General features: G+C 33.7%; 3 protein-coding genes across 5 annotated transcripts; 1 reads left to right on the top strand and 2 right to left on the bottom strand.

Annotated features, from left to right (window-relative positions):
* Nucleotides 1-180: 180 nt before the first annotated feature.
* LOC140009782 (uncharacterized) lies at nucleotides 181-3,141 on the bottom strand. The gene is made up of 3 exons (XM_072056098.1): nucleotides 1,918-3,141; nucleotides 341-1,171; nucleotides 181-213 (listed from the first exon to the last, which is right to left on the bottom strand). Exons 1-3 carry the CDS (start codon nucleotides 3,139-3,141, stop codon nucleotides 184-186), a joined length of 2,085 nt encoding a protein of 694 aa, XP_071912199.1. The 3' UTR covers nucleotides 181-183.
* Nucleotides 3,142-3,233: 92 nt separating this feature from the next.
* LOC113697567 (probable disease resistance protein At5g47250) lies at nucleotides 3,234-9,190 on the bottom strand. Of its 3 annotated transcripts, none has more exons than XM_027217243.2 (5): nucleotides 9,047-9,171; nucleotides 8,856-8,911; nucleotides 6,619-6,711; nucleotides 6,423-6,505; nucleotides 3,234-4,825 (listed from the first exon to the last, which is right to left on the bottom strand). In XM_027217243.2, exon 5 carries the CDS (start codon nucleotides 4,811-4,813, stop codon nucleotides 3,452-3,454), a length of 1,362 nt encoding a protein of 453 aa, XP_027073044.2. In that variant the 5' UTR covers nucleotides 4,814-4,825; nucleotides 6,423-6,505; nucleotides 6,619-6,711; nucleotides 8,856-8,911; nucleotides 9,047-9,171; the 3' UTR covers nucleotides 3,234-3,451. The 3 variants fall into 3 exon arrangements, with proteins under 3 accessions (XP_027073044.2, XP_027073046.2, XP_027073047.2); XM_027217245.2 differs by having other exon boundaries at nucleotides 6,619-6,708; XM_027217246.2 differs by lacking the exon at nucleotides 8,856-8,911 and having other exon boundaries at nucleotides 9,047-9,190.
* Nucleotides 9,191-16,783: 7,593 nt separating this feature from the next.
* LOC140009781 (uncharacterized) lies at nucleotides 16,784-17,443 on the top strand. Its single transcript, XM_072056097.1, has one exon. It carries the CDS (start codon nucleotides 16,784-16,786, stop codon nucleotides 17,441-17,443), a length of 660 nt encoding a protein of 219 aa, XP_071912198.1.
* The last annotated feature ends 4,602 nt before the right edge of the window (nucleotides 17,444-22,045 follow it).

Here is a 22,045-nt window from a genome sequence, read left to right as displayed (position 1 = left end):
ATGAGAGTTCATATAATTTTGTAATCAATTATAGTCCACAATCATGTAATACCATTCATTGATTCATTCATATAGATCCAAAGCATGCATACTGCGGCTTGTAATTATAAAGAAAGGGAAAAGATAAAGTTTGTAAACATATAGAAAGGTACGTACCTTAATATGTAAATAATCATGTCATTTTCAAATTAACAAAGGACAAATCTCTCGATCCTGTAAAATATAATATGCTCAGCAATAATTATTTAAAATATACATTCTGAACTCTTAGGGAAATAAATCTAGTGAAGTGAGACAAAGTTAGAAGGGTTGGTTGAAAATAGAGTTAGGAAATTTGTACCTTTAAATCCACGGGAGCTTCAAAATTCTCTGTATCACTTGGCATTATTCGGACTTTCTTAAGCAATGGTGCATCCAAATTTCCGGAACTGAATTTCTTCAACTTTGGGCAATAAGATATGATCAACTCAGTGAGTAGGGGAAATTTGAACTCATAATCCTCCCGATAACTACCACCAAAGCTTCGAAGATTCTCAAGCGCTTGCAACCGCAGAGAGGTTAATCTAGAAAACACGAACTCCTTGCTAGTTCTTCCCAGTGCAATTTCTCTACGTTTTCCAATGTCATGATGCTGAGCATTGTCTTCTAGGCTGACCTCTTCATCTTCCTCACCTATGACTTCACACATTTCCGAGCACCAATAAACTTCAAGTGCCTCAAGACTTATGAGCATGGTGGCCACACTAGGAGGATGAAACAAACATTTTAAAGGGCACTTGCTCACATGTAGACTTCTTAAGTTTTGGAATACTCGAATCCCTTCAGGAAAATTCCTCCAAATGTGGATTAATCTTGAACAGTCACTCAAGCCCAGTGACTCAAGTTTGGGAAGAATTTCAAATGCCTTTTCTGATGGAGTATTATGAACTTTTAGACCCTCAAAGTCGACAAGGGATTCTATCCCTTGACAATCCCACGTCCAAAGTGCTTGCAAGTTTTGTAATAATGTGACCGTATGACCTTTGGCAATGCATCGGATAGAGCGACATTCCCAAAGCTGCACGTGTTTTAAGTTGTCGAGGGACCCGCTAGGCATTTTCCCTCCTATTAGTTGTTCGGGACCATCACCAGATCCGAGAATCTCTAGTAGTTCCAGGCGGGGGAGTGAAACCTGAAAAATTTGGCAAACTTAGCCCCATAATGCAAAATGCAACATGCAGTTACAGTAGTGTTCGGATCCATCCAACTGCTTAGCAATCTATTTGTTACGCTTGATGACGTGACAGATACACCACCACGTCACTAGCGCACCAAAATTATTGTTGTCAATATTTTTATTACCCTATTTTTATTCATCATCACTGGACTTTTAATTACTAGTACTACACCAAACAACCCTATTTCTTTTTTTCTTTTAATTACTGTTTTTTAACCTTTTTCTTTGTTTTTTGTTTGGGGGCTTCGTTGGCTGAAGAGTATCTGAGTTAGTTTACCACATCTAATCTTAAATCGTCACAAGCTGTCTTTATTACAATTAAATAATCACTAATAACTACCATGAATAATTGTACAACTCCAGGTAGAATTTGCTCAAGTAACAAACAATAGGGAGTAGTTACATACAGCCTTCAAATTCACTTCCACCACAATTTAATAGTCAGTACATCTGTATGTGAAATGACTGACATTAATATGAGTCGTCAATTTGGAACATTAGTTTTACCTTTACAGCAGTCAACATTAGAAATTCCGCATCACATTAACTGATGAAACATTATTAATTTTGAAAATATAATTAACATATTGAGAAAGAAAGTGCATATTCAAGTGTGTTTTCGGTGTTCACCTGAATTCAACTACATTAAGTATATCATATAATTACACAAACTAAAAGAGAGAGAGAGAGAGAAGATAGACCTGGTCAAAGAAAGCCACAGCTTTATCATCTTCAGAGCCAAAACCAATAAAGTTTGTATAGCTTAAGGTTAACGCTTTGAGTTGGGGTAGCTCAAGCACCTCCTCTGTCAGACTTTCCTCCCTCAGAACAATTCTCTCCAAATTTTTACAATAAGTTACGTCTATCCTTTGGAGTTTCACCAGACATTTCAGTGCTGATTCTGAGAAGAGAGTCGTAATTTGAGCACAATCCTCTACCTTAATAGATATGAGGTTGCAAAGCGATGGAGGTTTGACTGGTCCCTTCCACAAGCACTGTAAAGCTCTTATAGAATAAAGTTCCACCCCTTGAAGTTGATTGAAGCACCCAGGTGGAAGAAATCCGTTACATATTTCTTTCAACTTCAAAAGTCTCAACTTCATGTACACCAAATTTTCAAAAACATGTCGGGCAACAAGGTTGGCGGTAGAATCAACAAGGCATTCATATTGTCCATCGTCTAGACAAAGCTTTTTCAAATTGATGAACCCGTTTTCACCCAAGTCAGGCACAAGATTCCTCAAGCATGATGACTGATCAGAAAGATATAAAGTGAGATTCTCAGTTCTCTTGACAATGCTAGTAACATTGGGGTCAAAAAGTTGTTTCAACCATTCATCACCATGACCTGACAGATAAAGCTTGAAGCTTTTCCGAAATTGATAGTTTCTGCGGTGATCTATCATTGCTCCTCTGTAATTATCTACCGCAATGTTAAATCTTGACAACCTCTGAGTATCAAATGCTTGCAAAGATAGAAGTAGGAGGCTAAAGTCATCCAAAGCAATCTGGAGACATGCAAGGTTAGAGATTGCTGAGATCTCTTTAAGGCATCCTATTTCCTCTTGTTTATCTCTCCCTAGCTGCAAATGATCACTAGATCCCAAATACAATTCTTCTAGTTTCTTCAAGCTTGACAAGATACCAATAGGCAAGGGATGGAGGCTACTTTCAACCCTCAAATCCAACAACTTTAAATTACTCAACTGAGCGATTTCAGCTGGAAACTGATCATCCCGAATTCTGGATTGAAAGAGGCTCAAAGTTTCCAGTTGCGTCATGTGTCCAAGCATTGACGACAATCCAGTGCCCAAACTACAATAATCCAGGCAGAGTGTCCGAAGGCTCCTTAACATTTGGCCAGGCCATGACAGTGGAAATTCAATTTGTGAGTTGTTTAATTCCATGACCCTGAGAGCTTCCATTCCTACAAAAGAATCTTGTGGTAGGTCCAATTTCCTTAATCGGACTCCCAATTCTGATTGGAATGCCATACGCAACAGCCTAAGCTTTGGATATTCCTTGCAAAATGGAAGTAGATCATGATTGACAAGTTGGGATATTAGGGAAATTGCCGTGTAAGAATTCTTTTCTCCCAATCCTGAATTGCTCACTAAAAACTCATGCTCTGCTTTTGATGCAATTGACAAGCACGCATCTCGCACGACATCGTGCAATTTTACGAAGTCTTCTTTTTCACCATCATTTAGCAACAAACAGGAGCTTTTTAACTCATCAACCAGCAAGTCTACTTTGTCTCTTACATTTCTCAAAATTCTCTGTATCCTGGAACAATTCTAGCCCTTTACCATACCTAACCAAACATTCGATTGGAATACTATAATCCTCTGGAAACAAACTGCAAAGCAAAAGTAGTGACTTAGCTTCAGCGCTTTTTAAATAGTCATAGCTAAACTTAATTCTTGAAAACACTAAATCTTCATCTCCTTCTAGTTCTCTAATTGTGTACTCTTGTAGTTGCCGAAGGGCACGATCCCAGGATTCTGGAGTATGATTGCTCTTTAATGCCTTGGCAACAACAACGATTGCAAGAGGTAGACCTTTGCATTCCTCTGCAACCTGCTTTGCAACACCACTCAAAGCAGAATCATCAGAAATTTCTGCAACCTCTTTAAAAAGATGCCATGCTTCTTCTATACGCAAGACATTCACCTCAAAAATTTCAGCTCGCATGCCGCTACAAACATCTTTGAACCGAGACGTCAGTATGACTTTTAAGCTCTTGCATTCACCTTTGATAGGAATTCCTAGACTCTTAAGATCAAGTTCTTTCCAAATGTCATCCAATACAACAAGAATTCTCTCGTCACTATTGGTCAGTCTCGTATACAATCTTTTAGCTCTGGCAAGATCAGTTTGCTCTGTTATCTTCAGCCCTAACTGCTCAGCAAGTTGATCTTGGACATTTCTCATGTCTGGACTTTGAGACAAAGTTGCCATGGCGACTTTATCAAACAATTTCTCGAACTTAACCTGGTCAGCAATTTGTTTGACTAGAGTAGTCTTGCCTACGCCGCCCATACCACAAATCGCCATTAGGCTAGTTTTCTCCTGCTTTAAAGCTTCCATCAGTTCCTTCTTTGTTGACATCCTAGAAACTAGGCCTTTCTCTAAGGACGGGATTGATTCAGTTAACGGCATTTGCTCGAATGGAGCAATGGATCCAACTTGATCAAATGGCCCCTCTCCTAAGAGTTTTTCAACAACACTCGTTCTTTTCACCGCACGTCGGCCTAGCAAATAGCATGACTTCAAATTCGGAAGCCTGACAATATTCAAGCAATTCACCTTAGCAGTCTCCATACCCTCAGAAATAGTGTGTGCATCTTTCTTGACATCCTCAACTCGTTCCAGCCAATCAACAACAGTTGGTTTAATTTCTTCAGCATTGTCTTTTGCTTGACATACCAATTGTTGCACCTCAGCTTCCTTTAGCTCAAGTATTTTGATGTCATCGCTCAGAGTTTGAACGTTGCTTTTGTAGAAAATTAAGTACTGAAATTGGCGCAAAATTGGATTGACACACTTCTCTACAATTGTTCCCACAATTGAATTGGCAATTTCTTGGATTGCCATTATTGCAAAATTCTGTTCAAATTTCTATTACTGTGTTATTTGAAAGATATAGAAAAAGGAATCTAATAAATTGCATGAAAAATATGAAAAAGATTCAAGGATACATAAATAAGGTAATAAAAATTGTGTAAGAGTAGAAGTACAAAGAAGGAAAAAAATGTTAGGCATTGAATTGAATTTAATGAATTGTTTACATAACTTATAAAGTGTTCTCACCAACAAATATATTTGAATAGATTGGTTTAGATTTTTTTTTTAGAACTATTTTGGAAAATACAAGAGGTACAGTTTGGTGCAGAAATATATTACATTTTCACTTGTTTGACAAAAAATATAAGTTTTCATATGTTAGTCTCTATAAAGTATGTCAATGTATATGAAAGAAAACTCAAAAGACATATACATTGCTTTAGCAGGATTATTAAGCTCAAATAGATGAAAAGTCTCAAAACCTTTATATATTTTCTCTACATGTTTAAATTTGAAATAACTTGCAATCATTTCAAGTCTGATGAGTAAAGCATTATTAATTCATGATCATTTTGATGTTAATAAAAATTATGATTGAACATGAAACAATCCAAGAAATTTTGGAATCTGAAGATAAGAAAATCCTTGACTTGACATAAGGCAATGACCGAAAACGTCATATCGGAAAACTACTACTAGTAGAACCATTACAACTGTAGAATTTAGAAATCCCAAAGGGAGATTAGACATGGAAGTCTAATTGACTTCTTTGTTTGAAGGGAAAAAAAATGAACAATGACTTCTTTTAATCAAAGTTTAATCAAATTAAAACGTGTACATTGTAGAAACCACCAATCAATTCTAGCGACGTTTCGTAAAACAATGAATAAGTTCTTCATCAATGTATATCACAAATCTAAAGACTACTCAAGAAACTTTACTTTTATTTGTATTAGTGAGAAAAGCACATCCTATGGGTGTACAAATTACGATAAAAATTAGTTATTTTTGTTAAAACCAATAGAAGTTATTTGAATTTTTTGTTGACAAATAAAAAAAGAAGTTATGATTTTTTATAGGCAAACAAACCAAAAAAATAGAAGTTACTAGAAGTGGAAGTTATTAAAACTTACTAAACTTAAAGTAGTTATCTTTAGTAAATCTTTACTTTTGTAAGGGTAAAATTGAAAATCTAAGAGATGACATGAAATTTAATACCAAATCCCCTCCTTATGCTTTAAATATAGAAAATTTGAAGATAGCACAAATGTTAATCACACTAAAGTTGATTGAAAGTGAGTATAGTTAAGTGTGTCTATTAGATCAGAGGAAGAAAGTGTAAGTGAGCGATCTCAACTTCGAACGCTTCCACTTAAGTAAACAAAAAAAAATTTTTTAAAAGTATTTATATTAGATAAAAACCTATTCGGGTCCTAATCATTTGAGCAAGTCAAACCAAATTCAATTGTCATGCGAGTATAGCACTAATTCGTCCATATCAATAAAAAGTATACATAATACATATTGAAAATTAAAATCACCATCTATCTTCCCAAAAGAAAAATAAAAGTAAAGATATACGAGATTAAGCTAAAAGAAACAGAACAATAGAGTTTGCAAGCCTATGACGTTTGTGTACCTTAACATCCAGACAACTCTACTTGCCTCTTCTTTTTGTACCAATCATAGAATTGAATGCCTCAAAAAGATTATCTCTGCTTCCTGTGAAATACATACTCAGAGATAATTAATATCTCAAGTCTTGGGAAACTAAAGTATTGTGAAGTGAGACACAAAATTAAAAGTTGAAATTAAAAGAATTAGGATATGTGTACCTTTAAATCCACAAGGATGGCTTCACTCTCTACTATTTCAACTTTCTTAAGATTTGGTGCATCCAACTTTCTGGAACACAATTGCTTCAACTTCTTGGAACACATTATTTTCGAATGAGTTAGATAGGAAAATTTGAATGCACAATTCTCGCGGTGACTATCATCAAATTTAGAAGATTTTGGAGGCATATGATCCTTGTACTTACGTAAAGTATTGTTATATATAGGCATAGGTATTTGGTACATTATATAGTTTTTTAAAATAATTATGAGATAATAGTGATTTTTGTAGTAAGTCCTTTTGTCTTTTTAAAAGCTTCAACCCCATGTAAACTCCAGAAATTGCAAGTGCAATTTCTCCAAATTTCCTTTATTTATTCACCCTCAATTGTCCAAGTTTTTGTTCACAAACAAAACTTAAATCCTAAACTACGCAAAGCCAAAATCAGCTCCTCATATACCTAATAATTCCTTCCAATATATTATTAGCATACAAAAATATGTAGTAGTAGATTGCATGCAAAAATTAAACGTGAAAAACGAAAGGCAAAATATGAAGTACAGAATTAGCACAGTAGCTAAAAAAACATATTTTTAATGAAAAAACACTAAAATCTTACTTGAAGATATTATTCATGCCGTGACAAACCAAGCACAATAAGCATACCAATTGAAGAATAACAAAGTAGACATCACGAATCGAATGGAATGTAAAGACCAGTGTTTTGAAACTCCGGCCTTTAATTGAACCGGCTATGTATTCAGGTCACAGTTTAACCCCGATTCACTGATTTTTTTAAAAATAAATTACATAAATATATGTGCATAGAATAAGATATCCAATAGACTAATTTAAGACTTTATTTGATAAAAATTTTAATATTTTCAAAGAACTTGAACTTAAACATCTTTGGGTATCCAACATTGTGAGTTTAAACTTTAAACCATATCTTTTAGAATTAAAGATTGCAGTTTTGTTTTAAAAATAAAATTTGAAGCCTGGTGGAAGTTGGGAAACTAGAAAATAGAGATGAAAACTTGATAAAAAGACAAAAACCGAGAAGAAAGTGAGTGGGTATGACAATTAGTGATTAGTCTTTATGGTTAAGGAGAACTTATTCTTTTTTATTTTTATTTTTTTCAATTTCATAGCCAGAAACAAAAAACCTGGTTCAATGGTTCATTCTAATATGAATGGTTCGCACAGTTCTTACCAGTTCTTAAATCCAATCAATTCAAAGTATGAACCAAATCAAAATCATGGCTGATTCGCAGTCCGATTGATTAAACCAACCAGTTCAACCCCAGTTTCAAAACAATGGTAAAGCATAGATTTTTTGGACACTTAATATAGAAGTTACAATCAATAATGCAGAGAATGATGAAAAGCAGATCAATGACATTGAAGGGAGAGTCGAAGGAAGAAGGAGATACAAGGGAGTGAAGTCAAGAAATCACTATAAAAAGGGCCCACTATATTTGAGGATAAAATTCGTTTATAGGAATTTAGAAATTTAGTGGCCTTCTTAATTATTTACCAAATTTAAAAGAAATCATCTCAAGGGCTTAACATGTATTGTTAATAGCTATCAGCACTTTGTTTTTTTTTTTTCCTACACATAGGGTCAAAAAATGAATTTACTAAAATGTCTATGTACCAAGTAGTTCATTGTTCCATAAAAGATTAAAATAACTCTTTCAAATTATTAAAAAGTCCGAAAGCAAGCACTTGAAAGTTGACCTCGTGTGAATACTAACATATGAATTATATATATGTTTCCCCCTATTCATATTCTTATCCAAGGAGCTTGTCATGGCTAGTTGATCAATTAGATTCATAACAATGCATGTACTTGTTGGTTATTATTATATTATAGGTCGGTATACATATGCTTGTGAGTTATTATTATTATTATTATTTACTTTACTCATATTCTTATCTGGATCTTCTCATAGCTCATCAATTAGATATGCGTTATAACAACTCATGTACTTGTTGGTTATTATTGTTTTATGGATCAATGTGGGTATTTTTATTTTTTATTATAATCGGCATCATTGGTTTGGAGTAGAACAATATTTGTTTAATTTTGTTATGTAAGCGGTGGGTGTAGTTAAGTAAACTATCATTAGTTATAAACATAGTACTTTTTTGGTTATAATGTTATGTCTTACCACCATCATAACAAAACTTATTACCTTTACAGCTAAAATTAATACTTAGTTGGAAAACTTACCATTTAATCCTGGTGGTAGAAGAAGGCCATAGCCGTGTTTTCTTGTTCTCGTACTTCTACTTAAACAATGCATGGACATTATGACAAATTATGCAGAATTATGATTATGATTTGTCGTTATACAACCACAAAAAAAAAAAACATACTTAGGTGTTGAACCGAAAGAGAGATTAAAAAATTTAAGTACATACCTCTTTTTGTTAGATTGATTGAAAACCAGGATGATGATCTCAACAGAGAATTGCTAAGAGATATAAGTGAAGTCGTGAATAGGTAAAATGAGGGACAAAGAATTCATGAGTGGGAAAGTTGAGAAACTACAATCAACATCAAGGCAAATTTATAGGGAATGGATTTGATACCTTGCTAATGCAGCTGGAAATGGAAATCCCATTTTTGATGAGTAGTTATTACACTATACCATACCCCTTAGAATGATAACCATCACTTATATTCTTTCCCCGTCACTTTTACTGTTCTAAAGGAAATAAAGTTACACACTTGGACGAGTAATATTATGGGGACAAGTCAAGAATCAAAGCCTGAAAAAGCAAAATTCAAAACAATTATGGTATAATAAAGAGTGCTTCTGGAAATTCGTTAGCCCATCGATGACTCGATCTCATTTCACGAAAGAATATTGAAGATGCAAAAGGTGAACTTCGCTTTAACATGTGAAAAACAAGATCTAACTTGTTATGTTCATTGTTCAATATATTTATGTCTAATATATACACACATACACGGGAGGAGCCAAAGCTTGGAATTTGGGTGGCAAAATTTATAAATATATTTGCTTAAGGGGCACTCTTATACTTTTGTACAAAAAAATTTGGGTACTTACATTGATACAAGTGAAAACTTTTAGTATGTTAAGGGAGTATAAAAGGACTTTTAAAATCTTGGGAGGGAAAAATCTAATTTTTACAAGGATATATGTGAAATATCAATAAATTTTTTAAGGGATATAAAAGAATTTCTAAAATCTTAAGAGGGCACTTGCGCCCAAGGTTTTCAAAATCGGGATCCTACCTAAAATCATTTTTTGGTTGGCAAGATCGGATCGTAGAATCGGTAGATCCTACAAAAAATGTAATAAATTGTCATATTTATAATTTTTAAGTTTGCAATTCATAAATATAGTGACAAATAATGTAATTCATGTGCAATCAATATAATTATAAGGTTAAAATTGTGCTATATAAAGTATTTCTGACAATTTGAAAAATATAGAGAAATTTGGGACTACTTATATATATATATATATATATATATTTTTTTTAATAGAATCTATTTGGGATATTGCTAGCTTCGGTTCACAAATAGCAACAAATTTCAAGTTATGCAAATGAACTAGCTTAATCAGACGACGCAGGTTGGGGGGTTTGGAGGCCCCTCTAATATTCCAAAATAGCCCACTAATCATGGGATAAAGGTTGGAAAGAGTTTTGAGATAATGTTACCGATGACCGCAGTTGCCTATCTGATGGGAATTGAGCCCGAGCGCCTTTTTTCCTTGTTCGCCTATCCCGTTGGTCCAGTACGTCGGCTTGATCGATGTTGAGCTCCACCATTATGGCGGATACCGGATGTGCAGCGCCGATTAAGTCCTCCTCCTCAGCTGCACTTAAAGACCCTTGTTCAGCTGGCACCATAGCCCCATCCCCTATATCTTGCTCCTGCCATTGCGGCTCACTTGGGATACCCGCAACTGCTTCGTTCAAGTCCTTTGGAGCAGAGTTGCTGCTAGTGCCGCTGGTGTCCATCGCCCTCTTCTCTCCAAGTTCCGCTGCCTGCTCTCTTATAATATATTCAAAATGTATTTTGATTAAACTAAACAACTTATTCTTTCTTGTTGTAAATCCAAATTGAATTATGGAACAATATACATGGAAAATTTGACTTTATATGTGTATAAATCATCTTATTAATAAAATAGTTAAACACGATACATTTAGTTAACTATGATTTAGTGATTGATTATTACATCATTTTTATATAATAGGATAATTAAATATTACATATATAATAAAATGTTTCAAATATATTTTAATTGATAGAAAAATTGGTATGCAATAAACAAATAATTAAAGAAAATTTTGAGAATAGAATTTTGTGCTAAAAAATGTGTACTTTGGGGTCAAATTTATAACCCACCACTTATCCACTTAGAATTAGCAAAAGTATTAATTCATTTCTAAAGACTCTAAACCATATTAATTTATTATCATAAAGCCATAAAACACTAGCTCCACGTGATAACCTATGACAGAGATCATCTATTCACTTTAGTGAATTATATGAGTCAAAGTACTAAAATAAAAATAAATTTTCTAGGTTTAGAATTGGGGTTAGTTATTTATATGGATTTAAAGCACTTTGAATATAGTTTACAATGCAATAAACGGCACTCAATTTTGACTTTTCTACACAAAGATATGTTCAAAATACTAAAATTGTTACTTAATTTATTAAAAATAGTAGGATCGTATCAGGATCGCAGAATCGTACGATCCTATGTACAATTCTACGATCAGAATCATGATCCTATTGATCTTGTTAATTTAAGACTAATTTTCGATCCTACTTACGATTTGGATCGTTAGCCTTGATCCGGATCGTAAAATCGTACGATCCTATTATCCGAATCGCTATCATAACAACTATGCCTCCCTACCCCTCTTGCATTCGTCATGTACACATATATACAAGTACACTTGTTTGAATCTGGAGAAGGTACCGTTATATTATGTCTGGTCTTGCCTACTTGTTGTCACTACAATATTAAATTTACATCAATCCAAGGACGGAACTATGGAAGGGCATGAAGGACCATCTTCTCCCCCTTTTTCCTTTCTTAAGTTCTTGATATTAATTTTTTTCCCTTAAAATTTTGAAAATTTTGAAAAACTCCTGTGCATTTTAAGCTATTTGCTTACCTCAACCAAAAATTTTCAAAAAATATGTTAGGTTGATTCAAAAGTTTATATGCATATATATTTCGCTCCCTCAAACTAAAATTTTTCATTCCATCTTGCATCAAACTTGTTGTATAGAATATACGTAAAATATTTTAGTCATATATATTACATACCTACTATTTTACAAATAAATATAATATGACCATACACCTAATAATATAGTAAATATGATAATAGTACAAAATTGGATGAAACCACAACTTCGCCTGTCCCAAACCTCTTTTGTCCAACCCTCAAGGAAAAATTTGTTTAAGTATAGTTTAGATATGTTAGGCATGTCAATAAATCTATCTTACACAAACCCAATTCAACCAATCCCTTTTTTTGGGTCTTAAATTTAAACCGAAACCATATTCATCCTCAAACTCTATATGAGAATTATAGGTTTGGTCAGGGTTTGACTTTTTACAATCCAAATTCAGATCCTCATCAAGACTCAATTATTCATTAATAATATAGTAGTTGACTTAGATGTTTTATTACCTAACATAATTTTTATTAAATAGTTGAGAAACTATAACGAGAATTAACAAACTTTTACAGGGGAGAGAAGGCAAAAGATCTTCTATTATATACTTACCTGTTACACTCTTTGGTCAGCGTAAATTGTTCAATATCTGGTGTATTTTTTTAACCAAGTTAGTGTACACGAGGCTTACACAAAAATTGTATTTTATTGGTGTAAGTCTTACAATATTTGATGCTAGTCTTGATATGCACTAACCCAGTGGAAAGACACACCAAATATTCAACAACTTACACCAACCTGAGGTATAACATGAGTGTAACATAGACTTGTACAATAGAAAATCCTTTGCTATATAGAGAGAAGATACTTTGTAGTGTAACCGAAAGTTGGAATCCCATTTTTGCTCTGTAGCTATAACATTCTGTCCTATGGCCTTTGGAATGTAATCATGACTTCTATCTTTTCCTTGTCACTTTTACTTTGTGAAGGAATGATGGCCCATAACTACTTTAATGGTACAAGTAAAGAATCGCAATCCTCAAAAAGAACAAACTCAATAATAATCTCATGAAGCAAAGAATGCTTCTAGCCAATTTGTTACCCCCACGATTGTTATTCTTATCGGACAAAAGAATATTGAAGTTGCCTTTTGCCTAAAAAACAACGAATTCAAAACAATCTAGTGGAGCAAAATATGCTTCTGCCCAATTTGTTAGCCCTACAATTGCTAGATCTCATTCCACAAAAGAATGCAAAAGGAAAAAATGAAGTTAAAATGTGAAATAATTGAATATATTTGTCCAAATGCCTCCAACTCGCAGTCAAATAGTTTTTAACATTTTGATAGAAATTAGATGTATAATTGTGCAGTAAGAAGGAAGTGTTTTGATCTATAGAATTAGACAAGAAAGAATAGAAGAGAATTAAAGAATTTTAAAAAAGCCGAGTAGGTCCCTATTACCCTTGTAAGTGATTTCATTCCTGTAGGTACATGTCCATGATGCATATGGTATCAAACAGGAGGAAGAAGAAGGAAGTTTATGGTTAGGAAATAATAGATAATCATCAATATCAAACCTTACACCTCTTCTGGAGGCAGGTTTTTTTTTTTTTTTTTTTTTAACGTAAGTGGAAGGATTCGAATTCGGAACCTCTAACTTACACTCTCTCCCCCTAAACTACCCAACCCATCCCTTCCCCCCACCCTCCCTTTTGTAGGCAGGTATAAATACTTGACTCCATTTGGATTAGCTATTTTTTGAGGTGTTTTTGAAAAATTTTGCTATAGCAGAGTTTTTAGAGTATATTTTGGAATATTTTTAGAAAATATTTTGGGATATTTAAGAGTAGAAGAATTTCTAAAATATATTTTGAGATATTTTTTAAAATTTTAAAAAAATTTAAACTAATTTTTAGATTACTTTTTAGAGTACTTTTTAAAAATTTTTATTGTATTTGAAAAACTAGTTTTTGAAAAATACTCCCATCTGTGTTCTTAACTTGTACATGAGTTCATGATGGTTCATCCATATACTACACTGGAATCAACAATGCATTTTATTATATTTGTCTAGTTAAAAATAAAAACTCATACTACTTGTAAGAGTACCAAGGAATTCTATAACCTTAGGATCCTTGTTCTTATAATTTTTCTTATGATTATTGCATATTTGTAAAATAGATTTACTTACTTTACTTGTATTAATCTAAATGATAAAGGAGTTTGAATCACATTCTAGTAATTGATAATCTTTACTATGGAATTGACATTCAGATGTTCCGTATACTCGTGTACTACCTATGTACTTGCAATAATAGAAGCTCTACAATGTGTAATGTAAAACTTTACAATCATAGAGAGTTCTATATTAACCATTTCCAACGCTCAAATCTGCGCAGAGCCACGCAAATGGGTGGTGGCAAAAGACTAGTAATTCTAGAAGATGTACAGGACCTTAGTAAGAGATGCTCTTTTGTTTTTATTCCTAGAACAGAAAATGAAATCAGCCATGTATTAGCACATTTTGCAGTAAAGCTAGTACATGATATTGAATGGAAACATGATTTCCCAATATGGCTGGTTGATTTAGTCAAGAAGGACTGCAGGGTAGTACCCCCTTTTTGTAAGTAATACTTGTAAAATCAAGTGTTTTAAGATCTATAAAATGTTACCGTTTGTTGGAAAAAAAAAAAGAAAAAGAGAATCCGTATTCTACAACTTCAAAAGAAAAAAATGCAGGATCCTTTTGTTCTCAGGAATTTATAATCTCCATTGACTTGACTTGTGGAAAACAATAGAAGGACAAATGCCATGTAGTAAAGATTACTGCAGGTTCCCAAAGATTGTGATGAAGCATTAAAGTGCTTTGCCTTAGATGCAGGGACAAAAATTTTTAATATAGTATTCTATAAACTTTTCATTAAGAAAAATAAGTATTGAAAAAAGTATAAATAGGATTGTCAATCCGCTTACCCCAAAGAAAGCACGGTGAACCTAATCTTTAATTGGATTAAGTAGGCTTTGGGTCTAAATAATAGGTTTTGGATTTAAATGTAAATTGAACTTGAATCATGCTAGACTCAGGCCTGATTGGACCTGATCTGATTCTATAGCGGCTTTCAGTGGCCACTTGTATAATGCAATACCATAAAAATCTCTTTTTGAACAATATATTTTTTAGATTCTGCCCATTTAGAAGACAAAGTCAACCATATTTTTATGTTAGAAACACACTAATAAAGGAACATACTTCAATTTTCTTAAAGCCACCCTCAGAGAAACCAAGAAGGCAGGCCCAATTAAATTCTAAAATTATTTTTTAATCACCTTTTGGTCCAGAACACATGCTGGCAAAATTTCGGTGCCTGTTTGAGTTAAGTTTTTATTTTTGGAGTTGTTTTAGAGAATTTATTGTAGAATAGTAATATTTCACGTATTTTACATATGATTGTATTATCCTAAAATATAATGTTTTTTTAGATATTATGAACAGCCATTATAGTTTAACAATAGTATCACATGGATATACTAAATTATTTATTTTACATTCATTATGTAGTTCAGTAAATCATCTACTCATATACTATGCCAATATTCTTTTACTCTTCTAGATGTCTTTGAATTGTTAGCTAGTTGGCTTTCTTTATTTTCTCTAAAGCAAATTAAGCAAAAGCAACAATAACTTTTTATCCTTGGATCACCATTTTTGTAGTATCCATGTTAATACTTCTGATGATCTTGGAATTGGAATTAGAATTGTTAATAATCAAGAATTTTTCATTAACAAATAAATTGGGAGTAAAATGCAACGGGACAGTTTTAGATAAATGTGCTTTATTATTTTAATTGTCTCCATAATTCAGATTTGGTGCTTCATTTTTTGTGATAATTACCAATATTGAATATTATTCGAGAAGAGAGTACTTAAGGCATCACTAAAAACTAAGAATAGATTCTGCTAACACTCTAATCTAAGACTAATGACACATTGGGTATCAAAATATCCATCATTTGAGTTTAATTTTTCAATGTTTTGTCATTTTTTGTCTTTGTTTGTGTCATTTAATGTAGAGTATTTTGGGCATCACTGAAACTAAAGCTAATTATTCTAACACTTCAATCTAACTAAGATGGCTGGTACTATTGATATCAAAGTATCTATATTTACATCTATATTTATGTTGTTATATTTTTGTTTGATTCGGTTGATCTTAATGTTCTCTTTGATGTTGTTTGAATTGAATTTTGCAATTTTTTTGGGTAACATTTATCATTCTTTATGTCATATCATGATTTTTTTCATTTAGTTTTGGTCTTTTTTTGTGTTTCTTTTTTTCTTTTGTTTACTATTAATATTGACTTGTAAATGATGCATAGTGCTATTTTAGTTATAATACCGTCTTTTAAAATGACCGTTCGATTTTAATACACTATTGCTCAAAGGGATGTTTCATTTTTGTAACTGTATTCATGAACCATATTAATTGATATTGAAATGTAGTAAAATGTTTCTAATTATTGGAGAAAATGGCAATTTTGATGTCATAAAACCTAGAACCAAAATTTTTGCTTATACTTTCATACTAAAATCAAATTATGACATTTGTGTGTGACCTGCAAAATTCTTCCCCTTCGTTTGAATTGGATGGATACAACTAATATAATTCATCTATTTCCTTTCTTAACTCATTTTGTGTTTACAAGTTTAATGAGATTTTTCTTTATAAATTAAAATGGTACGATGTAATTTAGTGAATTTAAGTATCAATTAATGTTTTGTCTTGTCATCAACCAATATTTTCTAGAATGAACTTCAATCATCATAAATTATAGTAAAAGCAAAATATAAAACATTAATAATCAATTAATAAGCTTTGTGTTGGATGTGCTCCCTAGTCTCATTTGCTGGAATATTTGGAAGGCCAGGAATAGAGCGGTCTTTGATGGTATCCAGCCGCAAGGCCAAGGTATTTGTAATATGGTCGCTCAGGATGTCAAAGCTGCGTTTGAGATTCGGTTTCAGAAGGAGTTGGGTATGCTGACTTTCCCCCAATTTTATGAGAAGATCTCTTACCCATCCTATGTTTACAATATCAGCGTTGTCCGATGGAAGGGGGGAGGCCAAGGGGTGCTGACACTCAATACCGATGGATGCTCTAAGGGGAATCCGGGTGTGTGTGGAGGAGGGGGGGTGGTCAGGGATTCGAATGAGCATGCTGTGTTTGCGTTCTCGGCGTTCCTTGGAGAGGGCACGAGTCTACGAGCAGAGGCATTGGCTGCCTTGGTTGGCATCCGATTATGTCGTGCGAAGGGAGTTGAACGTCTGGCTATACAAGCTGATTCATTACTGTTGATTGGGATATTACAAGGGCGGCTACATTGCCCCTGGCACATTAAGAGAGAGGTGCAGCAAATATTGAGCCTGGCGGGGGACCGTCCTATTTTCATGCACTGTTATAGGGAATCGAACAAGGTTGCTGACATCTTGTCCAATGAGGGGGTTTCTCACCCGCTAGAAGAGGTTAGGATTTATGACAGTTGGTACACGATTCCGATGCTGGCCAGGGGGGAAATTAGGCTTAACAGATTAGGAGTGCCTTCCATTAGAAGAATAAAGGGAACTAGGGATTTGGTGTGAAACACATGGGCATTGCCCTGTAAGCGACGTAGAAGATAATATTCATTGCTGGCTCAAAAAAAAAAAAAAAAAAACATCTTGGGGTCATTAAAGCAGCTATACATTTTGATAGTAGGGAAAAAAAAAAAAAAAAAAAAGAATGTATGAATGGTTTGGTTTATTGGTATTTTTGAAATAGGACTTGCTTATCTTTCCTTTCTCAAAAAAAAAAAAAAAAAAAAAAAAAAATTAATAAGGGCATAATGGGGATAACAAAAATTAAGACCATCAAAATGCATAGTTCAACTATACCAAAACTCATGGTAACTTTTATAATAGTAATGATAATGATAATAATGATAATGATAGTAATAATGATAATGATATGAAAATGATGTGTTTTTAAAAAGTTTTTAGATGTACGGCTCTAAGGTGTTTTTACAGTTTTTGAGATATTTTGAAATACCTTTCTTTCCCTCCTACGCCTTGGGATTTGCTGTCCCTTCTCCACTCTCGTATCCTTCTCCTATCTCACCCATGACCATGAGGTCCTCTCCCTATTCACTCCTTTTTTTGCCCTCCATTGACAAGATTTTTATTTCGCACCAAAGTTTAAAAACCTAAACAACCCATTTTCTTCAAGTATACAGATTGTTTATCGAATAAAAGAGATATTAGGTGTTAATCCCACAGGAAAGATTATCAACTATTGGTGATTTTTGAACTCTTCTATTATTTAGACTACTACAAATAAAGCAAGTAAATTTAGACTATGAATTATAAAGAATCGGTAAAAACAATAACAAAGAGATTCTTAGAGTTATGGATTTACTAACTACTCTTGTAAGTGAAATTACTAGTTCAATGAATTCATTTACTTTGGTTAGTTATGGCATAATTTTCAAATGTATGTGATATACGCTTTCGCGAATATACCAACCATATATATAATTACTCCTTATCTACTAACGTGATATGAAACTAGTTATGGATTCATTAAATTCTATGAAATTACATTGAATAAGCTACCAAAGCCACAAACGTGTAACCCTATATTAGTGAATTAACTTCCTAGATTTAACACTTTCATGAACTAGTATTAAATCATAATGGTTATTGATGAAACAACACTTTTAGATAGTCACAACTAATGGTTAATTAATCATGATTGAAATAACAAAAGTTCTAACTAACTTGCTCAAGAAATAAACTCAAATAACCATGAAAAACTAACTTAACAATCATAGAAGTTCATCCATCCCCTAGGTATAAAAACTAGCAAGACATAAATATAACACAACGAGAGCCAAATTTATATATTCACTAAACATGAAAATCAATATAAGAAACAATGTGATAGAAGAAATATCGTCCATGTCTCTTGAGTTCCAAATTCTCCATTTTCACCCTTAACTTCATCTATGTCTAGCTATATACAAGGATTGAATAAAACTAATTATACTAAACTATACTACACTAATGAACTAGGAAGTTCTAGTGAAAGACTACATTTGGTGTATTTTCTCCTCTAGGCTCCAAAGTTACAAAAAAATGTTCACAAGAGACCTTATTTATAGAAGATTTTGCTCCTAACATCATGTTTCAAGTTTTATAAATTGTGCCTTGAGATTTCCAAATATTGATTCTCTAAGTCTCCAAGATGCTTCTTGCACTTTCCAGCCGAAATCCATTCAGAAAATTGGCCAAAATATAGTAGGAAAGAACTACAAGTTGAAGTTCAACTATTTCCAGCTATAAAGTAGCCGAAATATGAATATGTGGGGTCAAAATGCAAGTGAAGGGTCGCATTTTAGGTTGTGTTTTGGAAATTGCTCTATTTTTACTCTAAATTGAACTACAAATTTCTTGATGATGGAAGTTGAACTAAATTTTGCACAAAATATGAAAGTTGTACGTTATTGAGTTAGTTTCCAATGCATCAAGAATTATCTCAATTGAACTCTATAGATTGAGAAATGACTAAAATACCCTCGATTGATTAGAACTTTGTTTCAATCTTCAGAAGCAAAAATTCATGACTGTGTTTCAGTTTTTTAACCATGAAAATGTATGAACTGAATTTTGACATCTTCATCAGAAATGTATCCCTATGTTTTAGTTTTAAAATGATTTAAGAATCATCTTAATCCAATGCTTGTAGCTCACTATATAGCTAAATATCAAAAGGTATTAGAGCTGCCAATCTTTTCTTGTTTTCCAATTGATTACATTTCACATTTTTATCATTTTATACTTCATGTTCACTTTAAATCACTTTAAATCGTCAAGAATCGTCCAAATATCTCACTTCACTTTATTTGATGATTGAATTATAAAAAGCTATAAAAGCATGAAGTTTTCACCACTTTTTTTTTTTTTTTTAAGAAAAGTTTATTTTATTTTATTGCAAACAAAACCACGGTACATAGAGCCAGCGTTGATCGTCTAACTAACCCTGGTAGGACTACCCCCGGTTACCACAAAGACGGACCGAAGGAACTGCTAGCCTATCTAACTGTAGCGCAGACCGTGCCTTCCGAGGGAGATCTGCCCTAGTTGTAAAGATAACATCTCGCCGTAGCCCCGATGATGCTAGGGCATCCGCCACTGTATTTGCTTCCCGAAATATATGGGCCACCTTAACACCCAGTTGCGCCACCAACCACTGTATATGACGAAGGGTGTTGACCAAAGGCCAACGAGCAGCTCCGCAAGACGACACCAGGCTCACCAAAGTACTTGAGTCCACCTCCGCCACCACCTGTGTTACATGCCGCTCATGGCACAGTTGCAAACCTGTTAGCAGAGCCTTCGCTTCTGTCGTGATCACATCGGCCTCCCCGAATTCTTTGTAGAAGGCAAATACCAAGCTACCATCTGTGGATCGTACTATCCCTCCCCCCGATGCGCCGGCCCCGGCGACGCTCGCATCTGTGTTCAACTTGAACGCGTGCCCTACTGGTTTTGACCACACGATTGCTCGGGGCACAATGTGTCTCCTCTTGGCCCTACCCAAATCCGCCCACTCACAGTCAACGTCCCCCTTGAAATTGTCCCGCCTCAACCGTCCCCCTCTACCCATTTGCCCAATAAATGAGGACACCTGTACGATAATCTGGTTAGGGGCCATGACTGCACCCTCAAATCGAGCTGCATTTCGAGACTTCCATATAAACCAGAGAATCACTAGACGGAGGAGAACCCTAATGTGGTTACTCCTCACCCAACCGTGGGAAAAAAACCAACTGGCGAGTCGCGCATGCACCTCTCTGCCTTGCGTCAAAATACCAAACCGACTAGCGAAATAACCCCACACCTCTGTTGCCACTGGTCCGGTAGTTTTCACCACTTAGATTCATAGAAATGCAATTTTTCACATTTAAACCACAAAATGCAAATTTCACTAAAAATTTAGTTATTTAGCTATCAAAATGGTTAAAGCACACTAAAAGTCAGGTAATAAAATACACTTAAAACATACGAGATCAACACTCATCACCTATAAGCCCTTCCTTTTCCATTGTTAAACCCCTATCCCCTTTCTCTTATTGTCAAACTCGTTTTCCCTCTCTTACAGAAGTGAGGGTTGATGGGGCAATGAAAGGTGGATGGATGGGAGAAGTTGCAGGGGAGGTGGGGATAGTTGATAGATGGTAGGGCTATTGGCCCAATAGCGATTCCTACCAAGAAAGGAATATAATGGGGGAAAGAGAAGGAGCGATGATGATGAGATATGTGTGTTTGTATGTGTTTTGCTTTATTTGCTTTATTTTTTTAGTTATTTTTTTGGCATTTTTAGACGTTTTTGGGATTTTTTTTGTGATATTGTAAGAGGTGTTATTGTAGTTGTGTATTTTAGGTTCATGTTTTTTGACAAGTACAGCCATCCAACCAGATGCTAAGGTTTAAAAGCTATAAGGGGTTAAATGTTAAATTGCCTAACCTACAAGAGTTAAATTGGCACTATTTTTGTTTATATATTTGTTTTGTCACTTTTGTCTAATTAATGCCTTGAAAGTGAATCATTGATGAACACTTTGCTGTTCAAAGGTTAGAATCTAATTGGTTCCATAACTCGGAGATATTTCATTTGAGAAAAATGTATTATAAGTAGAATGTAATTTGGACAATAGCTATTTGTTATTTTCGATCATGGGCTTTAGATGTCATGACTCACAAATGACAAAAGATAAGTGTACTCTGGGTTAAAAGGTTGTTCATATTGATTTTTTTTTTTGAAAATTTTAAGAAAAATTTATTATAGCGATTTGACATATATGAGAATAAAAAGTGATTCAGAAATTTGTTCACAAAAAACGTAATTTTTTTTTTTGAAAAACTAAAATCCAAATAGGTAATAATTTGTATCTCTCAAAAAAAGTAGTATTTGGTAATTTGATTTGTTTGGAAAAAAAATTATGTGAATAAAATTGAAGAAATTTTATTTTGGACAAACCACCAACGGTTCCACCCCCCTCTCTGTATTGTAGGCCACTTAATTAACTCTAGTTACGAAAAGTTCAATTTTTCCGGCCTATGTAATATGCAAGTTAAAAAAATGAAATATCATCCCAAAAGATGAAGGGTTAAAAGTACAAAAACATGAAAGTTCGAGAGTTGTTC

The sequence above is a fragment of the Coffea arabica genome, chromosome 6e, assembly GCF_036785885.1.
Source record: "Coffea arabica cultivar ET-39 chromosome 6e, Coffea Arabica ET-39 HiFi, whole genome shotgun sequence".
In the NCBI taxonomy this organism is placed as follows: domain Eukaryota; kingdom Viridiplantae; phylum Streptophyta; class Magnoliopsida; order Gentianales; family Rubiaceae; genus Coffea; species Coffea arabica.
This window is presented reverse-complemented; position numbering and strand designations above follow the sequence as displayed.